The sequence below is a fragment of the Hordeum vulgare genome, chromosome 3H (assembly GCF_904849725.1).
Source record: "Hordeum vulgare subsp. vulgare chromosome 3H, MorexV3_pseudomolecules_assembly, whole genome shotgun sequence".
NCBI classification, from domain to species: Eukaryota; Viridiplantae; Streptophyta; class Magnoliopsida; order Poales; family Poaceae; genus Hordeum; species Hordeum vulgare.
Window position 1 is genome coordinate 328,006,616 of NC_058520.1, and position 22,173 is coordinate 328,028,788.

Consider the following 22,173-nt stretch of genomic DNA (forward strand, 5'->3'; position numbering starts at 1 on the left):
TTTGCTTAAGGCCATAGAGAGAGCGACGAAGATGGCAAACCATGCCATCAGGAATAGAATACCCAGGTGGTGGCTGCATATAAACCTCCTCACGCAACTCACCATTAAGAAAGGCATTCTTAACATCAAGCTGAGACATGGACCAACGATGAACAGAGGGCACGACAAGAAGTGTGCGGCTAGTGGTCATATGGGCTACAGGAGCAAAATCTCATTGTAATCATGACCATGCTCTTGCTGAAAGCCATGAGCCACAAGATGAGCTATATAACGCTCAAGAGAACCATCGAAGCGAGTCTTAATCTTATAGACCCACTTGCAAGTGATGGGACGAACATGGGGAGGAAGGGAAACTAGATCCCATGTGCCTGTGCACTCAAGGGCAACAATCTCCTCTGCCATCGCAAACTGCCATTCATGATGAACAACGGCATCTCGATAAGAAGTCAGCTCAACAACAGTCGAAAGACCATAGCGAGAAGGAGAATATCGGTCAGGAGACGGACAAGGCCAAGAACGAAGACTATAAGTCGGCTGAGAGGAGGAAGACGACACACCAGAAGTGGAGGGCACATCAGTAGACTCATCTGCTACACGTGGACGACGAGTATAATAGAAAGGAAAGGAGGGAAGAGGTGGAATCAATGAAGGCGGAGACGTGGAATGCATCGGTGATGAAGGTGGAGAAGGGGAAGGTATCGGTGATGAAGGTGGATAGTCATGTGAAGAAACCGTAGAAAAGGACGATGTCGGATTTGGACGAGGAGTAGGAACACTGGTCATAAAGGGAGGTGTATCCGGAAACGTATGAAAAGAAATGTCCTCCGTAGAAAAGGCTGAGGAGGATGGACGTGGATAGAAGGGTCGAGACTCATCAAAGGTCACATCCCAGGAAATACGCATCGTGCGGCCGACATGAACCCAACATTGATAGCCCTTATGCTCATCAGTGTAACCGAGAAAGACACACTCAACGGATTGAGCGCTCAATTTGGTGCGTTCACGAGGGGCAAGTAAAACATAGCAAATGCAACCAAACAAACGAAGGCGCTCGAGAGGAATACCACCCTGTAGAGCAACAGATGGCTGAATATTGACGAGATAGGTGGAAGTGGTAACAGCCTCAGCCTAGGTGAGGCGGAAGAGAGGCAGCAATCATCATCGCATGGGTCGTCTAAAGAAGGTGACGATGCTTACACTCAGCCACACCATTCTGCTTGAGCACCGGGGCAACAACACCGATGAAGAGTACCCTGCTCAACAAGAAATCCTCGGAGTGCATGGGAGAAATACTCACCAACTGAATCTGCGCGAAAAACACGAATAGGAGTGGAAAACTGGGTATGAACCATGCAGCAAATTTCTTATATATAGATAAGACCTCACTACGAGAAGACATGAAGTAGATCCAAGTGTATCGAGAAAATCGTCTATAAAGATAATATAGTAGCGATGACCCCCTTTTGAAGCGAAAGGAGCTGGACCCCAAACATCAGAGTGAATGAGATCAAAAGGGCGCTCGGATACGGACTCACTGTGAGGATAGGGTAGCCGAATCTACTTACCAAGCCTACAACCCAGACAATCCAATGAAATGTTACTGGAGACAGACCCCAGAACACCGCGATGAACCAAAGACGAGAGACGGTAACCACATAAGTGGCCAAAACGATGATGCCATTGCTGAAAAGCGCTGGTAGATGCAGCAATAGGGGTTGCGAGACTGGCAGCGGTTGCAGCGGAGCGTCGAGGGCCAACACCAAGCATTGCGCCCGTGCGACGATCCTGAATAGAGCACGAATCAAAGTCGAGAATGACCCTACAACTAGAGTCAACAATCTGACCACCGGATATGAGTTGCATGGTAAGTTGAGGAACATGAGCGATAGAGGGAACATGAAATGAAGTGCTAAGAGTACCTCGATTAGCTACAGAGAGGGGAGTGCCATCAGCCGTAAGAAAATGAATAGGAGACTCAACAGGTCGAACGGAGGTCAAAGTGGAAGAATCATAAGTCATATATGAAAAGACGCTCTGGTATCAAGAATCCATGGGGATGTACCTGAATGAGGAGAAGGTGGTCTCTCAGTGCCAAAAAAGTCAGTCGCAGAACATGCAGGTCCCATCGATGCAGAATCCCAAGCTTCAAGCAGGCAACGAAGTTGTGCAATCTCATGCGTAGACAGCGACACAACAGAAGAGGTAGATGTATAAACACCCGCCGATGAAGAGTGGACGCCACCTCATGTGGAAGCCGTGTGTAGAGTCGGCGGAGAGCCGCAAGTCGATATAGGGCGGCATGTGAAAGCCACCAAAGGAGTCAACTTTGAGTGACCACCACCACGTATGAACATCGCCGGGGGAGTCGACGTAGAGCGGCCATCATCATGTGCGGAAGCTATCAAACAATTCGATGTAGAGCGGCAATAGCCGCGTGCAGCTAGAGGTGTCGATGTTGAGCGGCCACGACCGTGAGTGGAAGGTGTGAGAGGAGTCGATGAAGAACGGGCACAACTGCGTGCGGAAGTCGCCTCAGGGGACGTCGGTGTTAGGAAATATGCAACTTGTATTTCCAAGAGGCCATAGGCTAGTATATACACATGTACATGTGTGTAATATGTAGAAAACCCCTTATACAATAGGGTAAATACAAAAGGTTACATGGCTACATATATATTACTCTAACACCCCCGCTTAAACTCATGGTGGATTAACAACACTGAGTTTGGAGAGATAGAAGCCGTGTTGTGCTCTAGTCTGGGCCTTCGTCAGAAAATCTGCAATTGTAACTCGGAAGGCACATACTGGAGAGCAATAACCTGATCCTGCGCGCCAGCGTGCACATAGAAAGCATCAACACCAATATGCTTGGTGAGCTCATGCTCCATAGGATCGCGCGCAATGCTAATAGCACCTGTACTGTCAGATAAGAGCAGAGTAGGTGTGGTGACAGAAACACCAAAATCCTGAAGTAACCACCGTAACCAAGTCATCTCTGCCGTCAAAAGAGCCATAGCTCGCAACTCAGCCTTTGCACTCGAATGGGAAATTGCGGTTTGTTTTTTCGTCTTCCAGGCAATGAGAGAACGGCGATCTGAAGGATCACTAGCCCACGTAGCATCCGAATAGGCCTGAAGCTGTAAAGAACTGGAGCGAGGAAAGAATAGACAGTGAGAGATCATGCCCCGAAGATATCGGAGAACACGAAGGAGGTGACTATAGTGAACCGAGGTGGGAGTGGAGATAAACTGACTCAGAATATGAACCGGATAAGAGATATCCGGACGAGTGACAGCTAGATAGATAAGACTGCGAACAAGATGACGATAACGCGTCGGACCAGGCAGGGGGTCACCATCAGTATCAGGGAGGTGAACAATGAGCTCCATGAGAGTCTCAACAATGCGCTCGTCAGTAAGAGCAGCACGAGCAAGAAGATCCTGGATATACTTTTCCTGGGGTATAAAAAAGCCATCAGAGGTAGAAGAGACTTCAATCCCAAGAAAGTAGCGAAGAGGTCCAAGATCGGACGTAAGAAACTGCTCAGTAAGACGGGCCTTTACAAAGGCAATATACTCGGGGTCGTCACCAGTGATGATCATGTCATCAACATAGAGAAGAAGAAGAGTCCGACCACGAGGAGGAAGGTGGACAAACAATGCCGGATCATGAGCACTTGCTGAAAAACCAGCGGCAGTCACCACAGAGGCAAAACGCTCAAACTAGTCGCGGGGGGCTTGCTTAAGGCCATAGAGAGAGCGACGGAGACGACAGACCATGCCATCAGGAACAGAATACCCAGGTGGTGGCTGCATGTACACCTCCTCACGCAGCTCACCACTAAGAAAGGCATTCTTAACATCAAGCTGAGATAGGCCACCGCAAGAAGTGTACAAATACTGGTCATATGGGCCACATGAGCAAAAGTCTCGTCGTAATCACGACCATGCTCCTGCTGAAAGCCACGAGCCACAAGACGAGCTTTGTAATGCTCAAGAGAACCATCAGAGAGTCTTAACCTTGTAGACCCACTTACAGACGGACACCGGGAGGAAGAGAAACAAGATCCCATGTACCAGTGCGTTCAAGAGCAGCAATCTCCTCTGCCATCGCAAACTGCCATTCAGGATGAACAACAGCCTCACAATAAGAAGTCGGCTCAAGAACAGCAGCACCAGCGGTGGAAAATCCAAGGCGATCAACAGGCGGACGAGGACGAGGACGCAAGCCATAGGTAGGCTGAGACGAGGAGGACGACACATCCGCAGAGGCATCCACATTACGTGAACGACGAGTGAAATACTGAGGAAAAGATGGAAGAATACAAGGAGGAATTGCCAATGTAGAATCGGGGGGTGGAGACGAAGAAGTCATCGGAGATGAAGGTGCAGAATCCGGTGACATGCTAGGTGAGGAAACCGTGAGAGATGGTGGCGGCAAATCGGCAAGAGATGAGAGGCAGAGGTAGCAGAATGAATAGACAAAGGCTCGATGGGGGTGATAGGTGTGTCAGGAAAAGTGAGGAAAGAGATATCCTCCACTGAAAAGGTCGAGGAAGATGGGCGTGGGTAGAAGGGACGAGACTCATCAAAAGTCACATCCCGAGAAATACGCATCCGATGACCGATAGGATCCCAACAACGATAATCCTTATGCTCATCACTATAGCCTAAGAAGACACACTCAACAGACTGAGCGGTCAGTTTGGTGCGTTCGCGAGGGCAAGAAGAACATAGCAAACACAACCAAACAAACGAAGCGTCGAATAATCGGGTAACGATCAAAAAGACGCTCGAAAGGAACGCCACCTTGCAAAGCAGTGGACGGCTGAAGATTGATGAGATAGGTGGAAGTGGAGACAGCCTCAACCCAAAAGTGAGGCGGAAGAGAGGCAGCGATCATCATCGCATGAGCCGTCTCAAGGTGACGATGCTTGCGCTTAGCCACGCCATTCTAAGCATGAGCACCAGGACAAGAAACTGAGCAAGGGTACCTTGCTCAGCAAGAAATCCTCCACGCAACATCTTGGAGATATATTCTCCAACAGAGTCAGCACGAAACACTCGAATAGGCGAAGAGAACCGAGTATGAACCATGGCAGCAAAACGCTTATAGATAGGTAAGACCTCACTACGAGAAGACCTGAAATATATCCACGTATGTCGAGAGAAATCATCTATAAAGATAATATAGTAGCGATGGCATCCCTTCGAAGCAAAGGGAGCTGGACCCTAGACATCAGAGTGAACAAGGTCAAAAGGACGTTGAGACACGGTCTCGCTATGAGGATAAGGTAACTGAACCTGTTTACCAAGTCGGCAACCCTGACAGTCTAAAGACACACCGCCAGAGACGGATCCAAGAAGACCACGCCGAACTAAGGATGAGAGACGAGAGCCACATAAGTGACCAAGGCGATGATGCCACTGCTGAAAAGAGTTGGTAGACAAGGCAACAGAGGTCGAGAGACTGGCTGCGGTGGCAACGGATGGAAGGTGAAGCCAGTCAAGCTCCCAAAGACCCTGAGAGTCACGGCGCCGGGGGCCAGCACCAAGAAGAGCACCAGTGTGACGGTCCAGAACTGAACATGAGTCAAAGTCAAGAATGACCCTGCAACCAGAGTCAACAATCTGACCACCAGAAATGAGCTGCATGGTAAGCCGAGGTACATGAGCAACATCGGGAACATGAAAAGATGCAGTGCTAAGAGTGCCTCGGCCAGTAACCGGGAGAGAAGTACCGTCGGCAGTAAGAACATGAATAGGAGAATCGGGAGGTCGAGTAGATGACAGGGTTGATGAATCATGAGTCATATCAAAAGATGCTCCAGTATCAAGAACCCATGGGGATGTACCTGCTTGTGTAGAAGGTGGTCTCACAATGCAAGAAGAGTCCGTAGTAGAACCAACAGACCCTGTCGATGAAGAACCAGAAGATGGAGCTATCAGGCGTCGAAATCGCCCAATCTCCTGCTCAGTCAGGGGCGCAACTGAAGATGGTGATTAGGTGCACCCGACAATAGAGTCGGAGGCAATCAGCAGGGCGCGAAGTCGCGCAATCTCGTCCTCGGTGAAGTACACAGCTGAAGTAGGCGGCCTAGTGGCACGAGGAGAGAAGCGACCACCACCACCTGTGGCACCCACTAAAGATGGCGGTGTAGCATGACCAGCATCGTCGGCAAAGGCCGGTGGAGAAGACGAGCCGTATGTAGACAAGTACCAAGCACCAAGGGAAGATGCGTGGACGAAGCGCAGTCCATGGAGTCATAGGCACCTGGACAACCGGTGAAAGTTGCGAGAGGTGTCGGGGAAGAGCGACATGCACCGATGAAAGTCGCGAGAGTAGGTGTAGAGCGACAATCACCATATGTGGAGCTCGCAGGAGGAGCAGCAGAAGAGCTACCAGCACAGCCGTCAGGAGTCACCGGGAAGCAAGGGACTGCAACGTTGCGCGCTGGTGTAGACATTTTTTTCCTTATTGTTTCTTCTTCTCCTTTTTATGCAACTACCAGACACTCAGCAGGAGAGACAGAGGCCCCGACCGCAGCAGTTAGAACTCCCGACGGAAGCAGAGGACGGCAGCAGGATTCGGCGAGGGGCGAGTGGTGTGGAAGCCGACGAGAACCAGCAGCTCAGCGAGGGACGCTAGATCCGGCGAGGCAACAGAGACCGCCGACCGGCGAGGCAACGGAGACTGCAAAGACCGTCGGCTGGCGAGGGAACGGAGGCCGGCAGCTGGCGGCGGGAGCAGTATCCGGCAACGAAGACCAGTGAGAAGCAACGCGGACGGCGGCTGGCGGCGGGAGCAGGATCGAGCGGGTGCTGGCGACGGGGACGACTTCGATCCAGAGAAAACCCGACTGGCGACGGGGACAACTTCGATCCATAGAAAAAAAACCCGACTTCGATCGAGCGGGTGCTGGCTCGATCCAGAAAAGCCGGCAGGACTCGATCCGGACGCGGGTAGGAGAGGAGCGGCCTTGAGTTGACCGGCAGCAGAGAGGAGCGGAACGTGGATACCAGCAGCTACGATGAAGAGAGAAGTGGAGGCGGCGGCCACGCAGGATCAATAGCACTAGTTGCAACGTGCAAAAAATTGACCTAGCTATAATACCATGTTAGGAAATATGCAACTTGTATTTTCATGAGGCCATAGGCCAGTATATATACACGTACATGTGTGTAATATGCAAAAAACCCCTTATACAATAGGATAAATACGAAAGGTTACATGGCTACATATATATTACTCTAACAGGCGGCACAGAAGGATGAGCACCAAGCACCAAGGAAAGGCACATGTGCGAGACGGGGTCAGAATAAGGAACACCAAACAACACCGTCAAAAATATCCGGAGAGCGGACAAGAGACGCCATGGCAGATGATTTCTTTATTTTATTTTTATTTTTAAAGAAGCTCACATGCAACTTTGTAGTGTTAAGCTTCATGCACTAGCCAACGCAACCAAAAGTCCGAACTGATGGAAAGGGCAGTGCAATCCACATATACTGTAACACCCCCTCTCACGTGTGACGGGGAAGACAAGTCAACACGTGCAACCGGAAGAGAGCGACGGCGCGTGAAACTCACGTATGACTCAAGAGGCCTCTACGTGGACACAAAGGGGGGCTACCAACAATTTTTAATAAATTGCGAAAACCAGGACTTGAACTCAAGACCTTACCTCTGATACCATGTTAAGCTTCATGCACTAGCCAACGTAACCAAAAGTCCGAACTGATGGAAAGGGCAGTGCAATTCACATATACTGTAACATGTAGAACTAACAAGTCAGTCCTCAAGGTAGCCAGTCGTACGAAGTAGACCAAACAGCCTAATAGCACGGCGGCCCACCAGCCTAATAGATCGGGAGCTAGGAACCTCCAGAACAATTAGACGGAGTGCAGAGCAGCCCGACGGACAGACGAATCTAAGTGAGATGGAGGCCGATCGGAACAGCAGGCCGAACGAGGACCAAATCGATCCAGAGGAGCGAACAAACTGAGCCTCGATCTGGCCGCAGTTGCAGGCACACGCGCGACCATCTCGGAAGCCAGCTGTGGTGCGAAGAGGGCGGGGCCGGATGGGCTAAAGCCAGCAGCGGCGACTGGCGGCGGCGGCTGGTCGACGGGACCAGCGGGAGGTCAGCAGGGTGGAACGCGTGCAGCCTGGAGTGGATCGGATCAGACCGGGAGCAGGGCAGATCGTGTTGGGGTGGGCAGCAGCAGCGAGAAAGAGGAATCAGCGACTGCAAGCAGGGAGACGACGGCGACGCAATGCGAGGATCAAGCATGAGTTGCACGTGCTAAAAAGGACCTAAGCTCTAATACCATGTTAGAGAAATAGCAACTTGTATTATTAGGATGCCAAAGCCAGCATATATACACATACATGAGGATGCCAAAAGGCTACAAGAGGATGCCAAGAGACTAGAATGCAAAAGGCCAAAAGACATCACTAATATAACTCAACACATATATATATCCCTAGGTGCTTTGTGGGGTTGAGCCAAAATAGTCCCGTACTTTCACGAGTCACGAGTCTGGGGCTTTGGCACCCAGGCTCACATGAGCCAGTTTTTTCTCTTTCCAAAATGGGCATCTCTAAATTTCAGAAAATTCTGAAAAACTGTCACAAGCGTAGACGCTCGAGGTTTTGCATATTATGCACGTTTACAAGATCCCTTGCCTGTGTAAAATGAACAAAATTCTGGGGAAGAAGTTGCTATTACAGAACTATATACTTAGCAACAAGTGCAATAGTTGCTCAATTTTTTTTCCTCTGTGATTTGTTTTCTGATTCTGAGTGAAATAAGGAATATTTCCAGGTAGGACTAGGTTTGCTCAGTCTCTCACTTTATAGTTTTCTGTACTTAAACTGGCCACCAAATTTGTGTGGAATCTGGCGACCACTGGATCCTGATCTTAAGTAAACTACATACTTTACTCACCCTTTTCCCTTATCATTTTCGGAGGAACATCAAGTACAAATATAAATTGATGATATTGTGTCGTTTCTTGATTAGGTTTCGCTAGGTTGAAGCGATATATTTTCACTTCAAATCACATAACAGTTGTTTACAAGTTACCCCAATACGCCATAGGGGTATGGCAATTTGGGTACACTGATCACGATATGACATTTCCTCCAAACAGGAAACATATGCATGCTTTTCAATGTAAATATACTTCCTGATTTAACCTTGCTACTTGGGTTTGTCTGATATAATCTTTCTGATGTTTCCTTCCAACTTGCTCCAATTTTTTGTGTTATTTTGTTTATCGTCCTCATTGAGTATTATCAATATTTGCTTGTTGACATGATTCTCTTCTCCTTTTTGGTCATTATTAAGGCGGAAATGCAGGAGCTTAAGCTGATAAATCCACTTCATACTTCTCATGTTCTTGCACTTTCTCAAGTGTGCACAAGCAACTTCTCTGGTGGCATTTTGACGTATGTGCATACACTTCAAACTAGCCCTCTTTTACATATTAATTGCCCCCCCCCCCCCCCCCCCCCCCACACAAAAAAAAATTATTCACTGATTCCTATTTAATCCAGCTACCGCTGGTCATTTTGTGTTCTATGCTTCTGTCTAATTCAAAGCATTTATAGGCCACTTGATCTTTGTGATACAATAACTTCAGTCCCGGATGCACTTCCCGCTGGTTATCCGGGATCACATACAAATGCTTTAACGGTTCCGAATCATCACGGTTCAATTAGCCCTGCCCTTCCAACTTCAAATGTGAACCCAAGGTTATCAGGTTCTCCTGGTATGGTACTAGGAAGCAGTTTGCCGTCTCCTTCAACATTGAATGCCCCGTCTAGGTAAATGACCCTATTGTCCTCTCTAGCTGATATTGGATATATTTATCTTTTTAATATTTGTTTCTGCATGTATGCTCAAAGGTATGGTGTGCCTAGACCTACCTCTTTACAGGGTGACGAACAACAAAGAATTCAGTACACTCATGTGGTTAATGGCAGAAATCTTCAGCAGCCCGGAGTTTCTGTTCCGGGTGTGTTGCCTGCTGGAGTTGATCGTGGTGTTCGAATGATGCCTGGTGCTAATGGTATGGGAATGATGACCGGACTTACTCGATGTGCACCTGTTTCAAGGCCGGGTTTTCCAAGGATTGGTTCCCCAGGAATGCGAAATATGGTTTCATCCGGAAACATGCTATCCAGCAATGGTCAAGGCATGCAAAACTCAGTAAATCTTCACCCTGGTGCTGTACCTGGCCCTGGAAATGCGATGTTGAGGCCACGTGATCCGATGCAGATGCTTCGGGTACGCATCCCCTTTCATATTGTATTATGATATTTAAATTTCAGTGTATCTCCTTTTTTGCATTGACGGGTTTGGTAGAAGCACTTGAGTAGAAAGTACTATGCATGCTATCTTTATTTCCTTGCCAAAATGATGTACTGGTTGACTGATGATCCGTAAACAATTGTCTATGTTAGGAAGTATTAGTATTAGTCTAGAAGTCCTTATTAGTATTAGTATTATAGTCTAGGAGTCCTTATTAGTCTATGTTTACTTTCCTTGCACCTCAAGTCATGTGTAATATATATATGCCCCTTGGACCTTCAATACAGATAAGTTGCTTTCCTAACATGGTATCAGAGCTTAGGTTATTTTTTTCGGGCGCCGCAACTCGCCCTCCCGATCCAATCTATCCATCTCGATCGATCTCCGCGGGCCTCCCCGCTCGATCTCCTCTCCTGCCGCTAGGTCCTCTCCCGCCGGTGATCACTGCCGGCTACCCCTTGTTACGCAATCCCGTGTCCGCTAACACCAGCGTTTCCGACCCACATGCGTCAACAGGCCCAACTGGAGAGCAACCATCTTCTACACAGTCAGGACCGTCTCACGCACACTCTGGTTGGAATTGGCCTTCGCCGCCATGATATTATTTTTTCTCTTCCGCTGCCATCATCCCTAATCTAGTGTGTGTTTTCTAGTTTTCTTTGTTTTCCGCTATGTCCATCAAATCCGTTGATATTTTGTGTTTTCTCATGCCATGCGAGTCCACCATACCTTAGTCCGTCAGCCTTTTTCCGGTCCTAATCCTTTCTATGCAACTTTTGTGGCCTACTTGCCCATGTTGTTTTCTATAGGATTTTCTGGACTTCTTTTGCATTGTCGATCTACGTCCATCGTGCCTTATCCGCCGAGCTTCTTTCGCCGACGGTTGTCGTGGACTATGATTTTCTGCACAATGCTTTATTCTCTTGATGTGCCATCTTCTTTTGACAACCCATCTTCTCTTGATACTTATGTTGTATCTTCAAGTGATGCGGTGTCTTCCTCTGATGTGCCATCTCTTCGATGTCTTCCTCTTGATGTGCAATCTTCTTTTGACAACCCATCTTCTCTTGATACTTATCTTGTATCTTCAAGTGATGCGGTGTCTACCTCTGATGTGCCATCTCTTCGTTATCTCCTTCGGCGACTCGACAAGTTTTGAAGACTCTTCATGCTACGACGACACCCTCAAGACGCGGATTTGGATTATCATTTTTTTTTAGTATTACACTTCTTCAAATGCAATGCTATTGCATACGCTTTCCATTTGAGGGGGGGGGGGGTTAGGAAGTATTAGTATTAGTCTAGGAGTCCTTATTAGTCTATGTTTACTTTCCTGGCACCTCAAGTCATGTGTAATATATATATGCCCCTTGGGCCTTCAATACAGATAAGTTGCTTTCCTAACAGTCTAGTCGTACACGTCAGCTCTGACTGTGCCAATATAAACAAAAGGGTTTTGCAACAGAAATTGTGTCATTTATGTAATCACAATTGCCTAAACTGATCACATATTAGACTCTGGACAGGGAATAGTGAGTTTGTATTTACTGCCAAGACTGGTTGGTTGACCACATAGATGTCCCAGACTCCCTGCAGCAAATGTTTACTGGTTGTTTTCTGAACAGGCCATATTACCTTTCCATTTGGAGAGAAGCCCACATACTTCATGTGTATTGACACTCCTATATCTAAGAATGACAAACCAGCTTTTAAGTGATGCTAAAACCACTTTCACCCTGCTCCCTCCTTGCCATCCTATAAGTGTAAGAATGACAAACCAGGTACTGTTGTGAACGCTGATCAACAATAAGATAACTACCATGCTGCTCATATCCAGACAGCATGGCAGTGAGGGACTGGGTAGACATAGGGTTGAGACTAGAGAATAATTTTGGGTGAGATCATATTGATTATTCTTGCTTGATTCCAAACCTTACATGACCTGCCCGGTATATTACCTCCTAACTTGACACCCAGGGTGTTGTACTCTGTAACTAAGAACCCACTGATTCGAGTATCTGAATCCATACTTACCCAATCCTTGCTGTTCAGAATTAAGCATTCCTAATTCTGTCTCTTAACTCATCTCTCTCAGTTCAAGTTGCACACTTTGCCTAGCCGACTCCTTCCTTAAATCTCATTGGACGTCTCTTTCCTGTATATAACTCACATACAAGTCGCGCACCTTGTTGGCTGGCTGTCCGGCCGCAATACATTTGATGCTGCTTTGAGGCCACATACTAATGTCCACAACGCTACACCCCTCCTGGATAAGCAGCTTGTCCTCAAGCTGCACACTAGCGATCATGGTTTCACTTCCCCCAGAACTCCATGCCTCGCACCATTGCTGCTACTGCTGCAGAATCACACGTCACCTCTGTACACAATGCTGTTTCCGCTGCCGGAGCTAATGCTGTAGGCCTTGCTCGTCGCAACATCGTGGTCACTCCTGGTCCTTTTGAGCATGTTGCTGCTGCTCCTGTTGTGTCGATCCCAGGACCGAGCCGGCAAAATCCAAGGTCCTGTGCGGAACTCAAAAATGGGGCCCTATCTTACTAGTAAAGATAGTATAATAAGCAATTATAATGCAATGACGGATGGCGGATTTTCTTGAGGTGGGGCAGACTCGAAGCACATCACAAATTTGATCACAACATAGGTAGAACACAATTAACAATGCACATAAATAATTTCATGAGATCTAAGTATACTAATAAAGTGCAACGAAAATTAGAACACATTCAAATAAAAACAATAGAAAAACATACCGATAATGGATCTAATGGCATCTAGAAAATATGGGCCCTGTGCGGGCTGCACAGTCTGTACAACTATCGGCTCGGCCCTGGTCGATCCCTACTGTTTTTGTGCCTGGCTGCACTGCCGCTGCTCCTTCGATGGTGCTTCTTGCGCTTGCTCTTTGTGTATCGAGCTTTGCTGCTACGTTCGCCAGAGTTGCTATAATTGGCTGCTCTGCTGTCATTTGTATCATGAGTTATATATTGTCTACATCTACGCTACCAAACATGTACATTATGAAAATATAACTCATGATGTATCCAGTGACGCATTTGGTATTCTAAATGTACCTATTTTTCTCTATAAATATGGTCAACATTTGTAATGTTTGTCTTTTAGAAAAAGCTATAGGCACTACATTATGGAATGGAGGGAGTAGTTTCTAAAACTGGACTGGACTGCTGTCTGACTGGAAAAAAACAGAACTGGTGACCTGTCACGCCCAAGATGCGACCCTATCCTCAATTTGGCACGAGGGCCTCGTCAGGGATAGAAGCGCATCTCGTCGTGTCGCAAGAATGGATATCGTTACAAGTACATGTACTGAAAAGAAGAGATATATAAAGAGTTGGCTTACACTCGCCACAAGCTACATCAGAGTCACATCAGTACATTACATGATCATCAAGAGTAAGAGCAGGGTCCGACTACGGACGAAAACAAACGATAAAAGAAGAACGACGTCCATCCTTGCTATCCCAGGCTGCCGGCCTGGAACCCATCCTAGATCGATGAAGAAGAAGAAGAAGAAGCAACTCCAAATGAACAATCAACGCGCTTGCGTCACGTACCCTTTACCTGTACCTGCAACTGGTGTTGTAGTAATCTGTGAGCCACAGGGGACTCAGCAATCTCATTTCCAAAGGTATCAAGACTAGCAAAGCTTAATGGGTGAGGCATGGTTAAGTGGTGAGGTTGCAGCAGCGGCGAAGCATATATATGGTGGCTAACTTATGAGTATAAGAAATAAGAGGGGGAAGATCTACGCATAACGGACGTGAACTACTGATGATCAAATGAATGATCCTGAACACCTACCTACGTCAGACATAACCCCACCGTGTCCTCGATCGGAGAAGGAATTCACGAAAGAGACAGTCACGGTTACGCACACAGTTGGCATATTTTAATTAAATTACTTCAAGTTATCTAGAACCAGTGTTAAACAAAGCTTCCACGTTGCCACATAACCGCGGGCACGGCTTTCCGAAAGATTTAACCCTGCAGGGGTGCTCCAACTAGTCCATCACAAATAACCACAAGCCGCATAGAAATCCTCAATCACGAAGCTCGCGATCTTGTCGGATTCCCTAGTGGAAAACCTCAACTCTGAGATTACCCAAAGCATCACCGGAATCCCGATGCACAAGATATCTCGTCAAAGGTAAAACTAATCCAGCAAGGCCGTCCGACGTGTCGACGATCCCGATAGGAGCCGCGTATCTCGTTCTCAGGACACGACGGATGGGTCACACTAGGAGATACCAAACCTCGGGTTGCCCCGCGGTGGCCCCATAGTCTGCCAATTTGGACCAACACTCATGAGGAGCACTGGCCCGGGGGTTGATTAAAATAGTCCGCGGGTGCCGGCGGGTCCCTATGCAATTTTATTAGGTGAATAGGCAAATGTAGTACCAAAGTTGGGCCTTGCCAGACCAGCTTTAATCTAAAACGAATTATCAAGGGGGTCCCCATAACAACCCCGATCGTGTTAGGAGCGCTCATTTATGGAACATAACACCGGTAGCCGGTAACTAAGGGGGCAAAGGTGGAACAAAACACCAGACTAGAAAGGCCGAGCCTTCCACCTTTTACCAAGTATATAGGTGCATTAAATTAGATAGCATTAATATGGTGATATAACAAGGAACCCATGTTTTCGCATGGAAGCATTTGCACCTGCAACTAGCAACGCTATCGACAGAGTTAAGCAAGCAGTAACATAGCCAATCAGTGGTTTGCTAGGTCGAACAGGTTGAAGGTTTCATGGCATTGTTGAGAGGCTGATATTTAACATGTGGTAGGCAACGAGACATAAACGATAGAAGCGGTAAAACTAGCATGGCAATGATAGTAATGGTATCTGGGGAAATGATCATCTTGCCTGAGATCCCGCTTGAAAAAAGAATGCCTCCGTGAAGCAGACGGACCGACGTAATCGAACGGGTCCTCACAATCCGACGCGATTGCGGAACTCTAACGAGACGGGGAAAACCGGAAACAAGCATCAACACAGAGAATTCACCACACGATGCACAACACATATGATGCATGAGCAGCTGAATACATGCAAGGCACGGCATGACACTTCACACAATCAAACACTACACATTAAGTGAAGTTCAATATGCAACGGGTTGCATATTGACGAAACTCCACATATGAATTATTTAGTTCACTCCCGGTTATTTACACGGCAATATTAAAAGGTTGTTAACATGGCAAGAGGTGAAGCGCAATTAAACTACCTATCTAGGCATTTTAAATGAGGTCGGAAATGACATATAGCACCTCCGAAACGACCTCACATGTTAATTTACAATTCTGTCCAGATCTGAACTAACACATTTAATTAGTTGTTAAACAACAAAACAAATAGGTTCACTTGATTCTACGCGTCAAGGCAAGCAATCTACACGTAAAGATCATCTCCAACGGAGCTACGGATCAAAAGATACAAGCACCGCAAGAAATGATGACATGAATGCAATATGTGTGCAACGGCGGCCACGAGCACTTCAACACATGCGACCAGCAAGAGAAAATGAAACTACACGAGATTCTAAGCAAGTTTAATGTAGGACACGATCAAAACGGAGCTACGGTTCGAAAACTACGAGCATAACAAGAAATCACTACAATCTGCCAAAATCAGCCACATAGCATTTTCTACGCCCCACAACTACGAGCTACACAACTCCGATAAACTCAAGCAGGGCATGGCATGAAAGCGGGCAAGACGCACTACTACAAACAACTATCATCAACTAGCATGGCAGCAAGGAGCACTAGGAAAAGAAAACACCAAAATGGCTTCCCACACACTATTTCAGACTTAGTGAAAATTACACCTCACGAAAGTGCAGTTTTCGATCTGAAGCTATATTGACAGCAGCAAAATCCTAAGCTACAGGACTCCAAATGGCATGAAAATTTACAGGATGCTAGAGGAACACAAGGGGTACAACTAACTTCATTGGACCAACCTCAAAAGAGCTATAGATCACAAGATGCAAGCAAGACAAGACAGCAACAAAATATAACAGATTTCAGACTTAGAAATATTTCAGCACCTTCAAATCAGCACTATTTCTAGCAACTTGAGAGCAATCAAACCAAACCTAAACATGCATTTCTATTGCAACTAAAAATACCAGGGGCTAGTCTAAACACCCAAGAACAACTCCCTAGTTGACAACTCCGTCAAACGAAGCACGGAATAAATCCTACGAATTAAACAAAAGGGCATCACGGATTTTTCTACCCCGAAAACATATAAAATATGTGGGGTTGCACAACAATAATTTCACCACACGTAAATGCGAGAGAACGTCCTAAACACGGAAAAATAGTCTAGCGGCAAATCCCTACGTGCAAAAATACCATCGGCTACTCTAAAATACATGAAAAATGGGTCCCTAGAGCATGAACATTTTATCTACGACAGACGAGCAACCCGGACACGGGCGAAAAATAGCTAGGGCAATAAACCTATTGAGACAGCACGCAAAACTAGGCATATGGCACGCTAAACTACGTCAAACAATTATGCAAGTTGTGAAATCGTATTCTACGCGCAAAACTACCCCAAAACCATATACAATACATCGCGATCCGTCTAACGGTTGAAAAGATACAGACGTTTTAATATCCGAATATTTTCTGGAATTTATTAATTACGAAAAACCCTAAATTATCTAAATGGGCCGAAACCATTTCTAATGCTACACAGGGGGTGGCGCAGGTTTCTATACAGCGCCTAGTGCGCGATTTAAGCGTCAGAGGGGGCCTCACCTTGCGGACTTCGACCCAAGAGAGGAAGCTGCGGAGGCGGCCTGGAGAGGAGGCCGAAGCGAGGCATGGGCCGGCGCTGTCCTGAGGCAGCCTCGCTGGGCCGAGGCGTGTTGGGCCCTGTGCGGATCCGATCCATGCGAGCGCTCGCTCGGCGGCAGGGATCGATCTAGCCTCGTCAACCTCCCGACGCTGCACACGACGAGGCATGGCGGGTCAACGCCGACCGGGGAGGTGACTGGACGGGGTCAAACGAATCCGAGAGGGGGCTGGCCGGATCTGGTGTTGCGGGAGCCATTCCCGGCGGTGGAGGCGCGAGACGGCCACGGAGCTCCATGGTGATGGGGACCTGCGGGAGAGAGAGGTACCGAGGGTTAGGGAGAGAAGGAGAGAGGAGAGAGGAGCGGGGCAAGGCTCCGGCCTGGGTCCGGCGAGGCCCGTCGTGGCGGCGGCCGGAAGGTGTTAGGCGGCGGGGCACGGCGATCTCCGGCGAGGTCCATGGCGGCGGCGACCGGCGGTGGCACAACACGACGGCTGGGCGAGGCCGCGGGATTTGGACGGTCTGCTGCCTCCGGGCGAGCTCGGGAGGAGCGGCGGCGCGATCCGGGCCGGGCGGGCTCCGGATGGGCTTCGCGGGCCTGGCGGCTGGAGGGAGGAGAGAGGCTGGCTCGGGTTTGGTGGGGGCTGCGCGGAAAACGAGGAGGAGAGAGTGGGCTGTCTAAAAAAATAAGATGGAGGGGGTATTTATAGAGAAAAGGGGGCTCGGTTAACCGGAATCGCGTTCCGGATCCAACCGCGGGGTCGGATTCGGATGATTCTGAACGCGGGACATGCTAAGTGACCGTGTAGTGTAGATGTCCGGAGACGAGAGGGAGAACGGGCGGCGCGGCAACGATTTTAAAACACCGACAGACGTCCTACGAATAACCGGAGACGGTGCCGCTACGGTCGACCGTTCGGGTACCAGACGGTCTCCGATCGCGACGAAATTCGACAGGCGGCCTAGCTATATCTAATCGCGACCGCGTGCCAAGTTTCACCTCGATCAGAGAAAGTTTTAAACGTACTTTAAAAACAGGATTTCGACGGTGCCGCGGGCGCGTGCGAGTGCGGTCGGGCTCAGAACGGACGACGACGCGAACCGGCAACTAACAACGGATGCAAGTTTTGAAAACTGGCGGCAACGGAAACGCCGATGCAATGCTGATGATGCGCAAGATGCGATGATGATGCAACAAATATAAATAGACACATGACGAAAACGGAAAGAGGGGGGAATCTTCTGGAACATCGGCATCGGGCTGTCACATGACCCTGTCGGTTTCTTAGGGTGTGTTTGGTTGGAGGGATAGGCTAGGGTGGTTGTGGGTATCCCCAACCAGGTGGCTGGGGACATGGGCGGAGGATGAAAAAAATTTAAGGTGGGGCGAAACCTCAAGACAGACCCTTTGCCGGAGTCCATGCAGTTTCGTCATCACTCGTTGCCGCCGCCCGCTAGGTGTACCGCTTCCAACGGCCAAGCGGCCCGCCGCTTGCTCGATCCCCACATCTACCCTCACTGGTTCGCCCCGCTTGCTCGCAACAAACACACAACAAACACATGAATGTCTTACTGACTACCTACCTAGCTAGCTCCTTAATCCTGACTCGGTAGATTTTCTTCCCATGACACGACTGAATCGCGCGAATCTTCCATAATGAAAAAGACAAACGCACATGCTCTGCGAGTAGCTCACATTCCATCCAAACATCAGGTAGCAAACATAATCTTAGTTATTCCTTGCATCGAATGAATCGCCACCACAGATTACATTTATTTCTTTAATCCTGGCAATGTATTCCTACAGTGTGGGTGAATGACCGTATGTATAAACACAATTTGGAGCAAATCAAGGTGTGGCGGCTGCCACACCTTGCCCACCTGGGTGCTCCGCCACTGGCTGGGGATATCCCTTTTTTTTGTTTGGTTTTAAGGGTAGGGTTATCCTTTTTTTTGTTTGGCTAGGGTGGTTGGGAGGATGGATAACCAGGTGGCTGGGGAGCCCGCGACGGCCACCGGCCGCGCCTGCGCCGCCACCGCCCGCGCCGCCACCTCCCGCGCCGGCTGCGCCGGCCGGCCACCTCCCGCGCCGGCCACCTCCCGCGCCAGTTGCGCCCGCGCCGGCCGCGCCCGCGCCGGGCTCCTCCTGCGCCGGCCGCCTCCCGCCCTGCCGCGCCGGCTGCCCCAGGGTGGTTGCCACCGCCCGCCCGTTTTTGGCGGGTGGCCACATCCCTTTTTTCTGAGAATATTCCCAGCATCTGGTTGACTCTGTCCCTCCTCGCCCCAGATCCAAACGCATGGCAACCACAGAAAAAAGTGGCTATCCCTGTCCCTGGGAGGATATCCCTCCAACCAAACACACCCTTAAGCTCCATGGACTGTCCCCGCCTACCCTGGTGGAGACACCCAGACGGCCTTGCTCCGAGGGATTTGGTATATATAGGTTGACATCCAGGGTGTTTTACTCTAACTAGGAACCCACTAATACGAGTATCTGAATCCATACTTACCTAATCCTTGCTGTTCCGAATTGAACATTCCTAATCCTGTGTCTAGCTCATCTTTCCAAGTTCAAGTCGGCCCCTTCCTGAACTCTTCCCTAGCTGACTCCTCCCATAAAATCTCATTGGGCCTCTATTTCCTGTACAGAACTCACATATCAATTGTACGCCTTGCCAGCTGTCTGTCTGTACAGAACTCACATATCAAGTCGGCCCCTTGCCTCTATTTCCTGAACTCACATATTACTGTTGTTCAATTTTCATCGACTACTATGGATGAACTAAAAGACTCTATTCTGCTATATAAAAAGCGATTCCTGGATGCACGTTTCAAGATGGTCATCTTTTTATTTTTTAGGGATAGGACAATTTCGGAAAATTTCGTCGATTATGGTTCAGTTTATATATAGCATAACAATCTTGGGCAAGAGTTTATGATCATATATGTATTCCAACAAGGAAGGAGGATTTTCAAACATCACTAAACATCACGATGCATTGGTTTATTGATAGCAAAGGATATCACAGCTAGAGAATAAAATACTATTGGTTCACTACAACAACTTGCATCTCTTTTCTTTTGGTATGGCCCAGTTTTTTTTTTAGAAAAGGAGGAATACCTCCGGCCTCTGCATCAGCACGATGCATACGGCCCCTGGTATGGCCCAGTTAGTGATGTTTGCTTGACTTGGTTTTCTTGTGGTATCAAATTCAACTTAATCAAGAAAAGCTAAGATTAAATATAACTCCTTTTTTTTTTTGGTATGGGATTGCTGATGCTACACCTCTGTTTCTTGTAGCCTGGCCAGAATTCAGAAGAGCATAGACGAATGATGGTGCAGGAGTTTCAGATGCAAGTCCCACAGGGAAATAGCCAGGCTATCCATTTCAGTGGCACGCCATTTCCCCATGCTGGAACATCTTTACCTGTTCAGTCATTTCCTGTTCAGCAGACCCAACCACATCAGATGCCACAACAGGCGCACATGTTTGGAAATACACAGCATTCTCATATCCGAGGAGCCAACCAGTCAAGCCCACAGCATCCAGCTTATGCACGGTTAGCTAAAGAGAGACACATTCAACAGTGCATGATGTCCCAACAACAACACCCGCTTTCTGCAGCTAGTGCAGTGCCAACTGTGCAGAATGGTTCACAATCGCAACCACAGTCTGATGTCAATGCTATTCCATCTTCACAATCACAGCATAAGAAACAGCACCCGACGCAACATCCACAAGATAGCCCAGTGCTTCCTAATCAGCCTGCCAATAGTACATCACATAAGCAGAAGAAGCAACAGGCTCAGCAGCAGTTAAGACAAAATCAACAGCAACGACATCAAGGTAGCCAGCAAGCTAAGCTAATGAAGAGCTTAGGCCGAGGGAATATGACGCAGCAGAATCCTTCAGTTGATGCTACTCAACCCAGCAGCATTCCTGCAACCTCAAAAAACCAAGTTTCTGATACAAATATGATGCAGCAGGCCCCGGCATATTTTGCTGGTAATAAGGGATTGATTCCACCAGTGCCTCAGCCTGAGAATCAACCAAAAATGTATGCTTCTCATACACCCCAGTCACCAATACAATCATCAGATATTGGTAGTCAAGGTTCAATTCAGGGTTCTCCCAACCAGACCTTGTTAGCTTCCCAACAAGCTCCAGTCCATTCATCATCGCAATTGTCTACACAGCAGCAGCAGCAACAGCGGCACATGAATCCATCACATAATAATATCCAAAGATTGATGATGCAACAAAACCGCCATATGAACAGCGATATTAGGGTTGAGTTGCCTGTTGATCAAGTCAATCAGGTAATTCCGTCCACATCCGTTGCAAGGAGTACAGACTTGGGTAGCCCAGGCGTTTCATCTATACAACATCGGAAACAGGATTCATCTCAAGATCCAACTGCTGTTGCCTCGACCTCACAGCTAGCTAGCTCGCCTCAAGATAGCTTTGTTGGAAATGAAGCTTTCTTATCAGCACCTAACCAAGGCATGCTGCAAAGGCAACTGTCAGGGGGTGTTCCTATACATGGAAATGTTATTGGCACCCAGCGGCAGCAACAGCAGGCTCAGCTGCAACTTCAGACTCAGCAGCAGCAGCAGCAACAGAGACCTGTTGTTCAAGGCACTTTATATGCTCATCCTTCAAATTCAGGAGCAGGATGATGATATATAATCACTCCAGGTTGTTAACTTCTGCAGGAAATTGCTTTCTGTTGTAAAGTTTACTGTACAGGTATCCCTCTTATCTTAAGTCATTCCTTGGTCTTTGTGTGAGTGCGATGCAAGATATTTGTCAAATCCTTAGCATGTTTGATTCCTTCAGTGCAAACACATGTCATCAAGCTGTTTTTGTGAACCGCCCAATAAGTTTTATCAAGCAGTATGAAACTGATAACACTTGCACTTTATTTCTCCTCTAGCTATTATTTTTCTGCTATTGCAATTTGGGGAATTGACACGTAATAGGTCTAGGCAAGTATACCAATC

General features: G+C 47.9%; 1 protein-coding gene across 1 annotated transcript in view; it reads left to right on the top strand.

Annotated features, from left to right (window-relative positions):
* Positions 1-22,173, top strand: part of LOC123443755 (chromatin modification-related protein EAF1 B-like) — a 35,510-nt gene that overhangs the window by 12,554 nt on the left and 783 nt on the right. Inside the window, exons 18-21 of the mRNA XM_045120277.1 lie at positions 9,353-9,453; positions 9,616-9,831; positions 9,913-10,294; positions 20,470-21,919. Coding sequence (XP_044976212.1) covers positions 9,353-9,453; positions 9,616-9,831; positions 9,913-10,294; positions 20,470-21,849 — 2,079 coding nt within the window. The 3' untranslated portion in view covers positions 21,850-21,919. The remainder of the gene's footprint in view (positions 1-9,352; positions 9,454-9,615; positions 9,832-9,912; positions 10,295-20,469; positions 21,920-22,173) is intronic.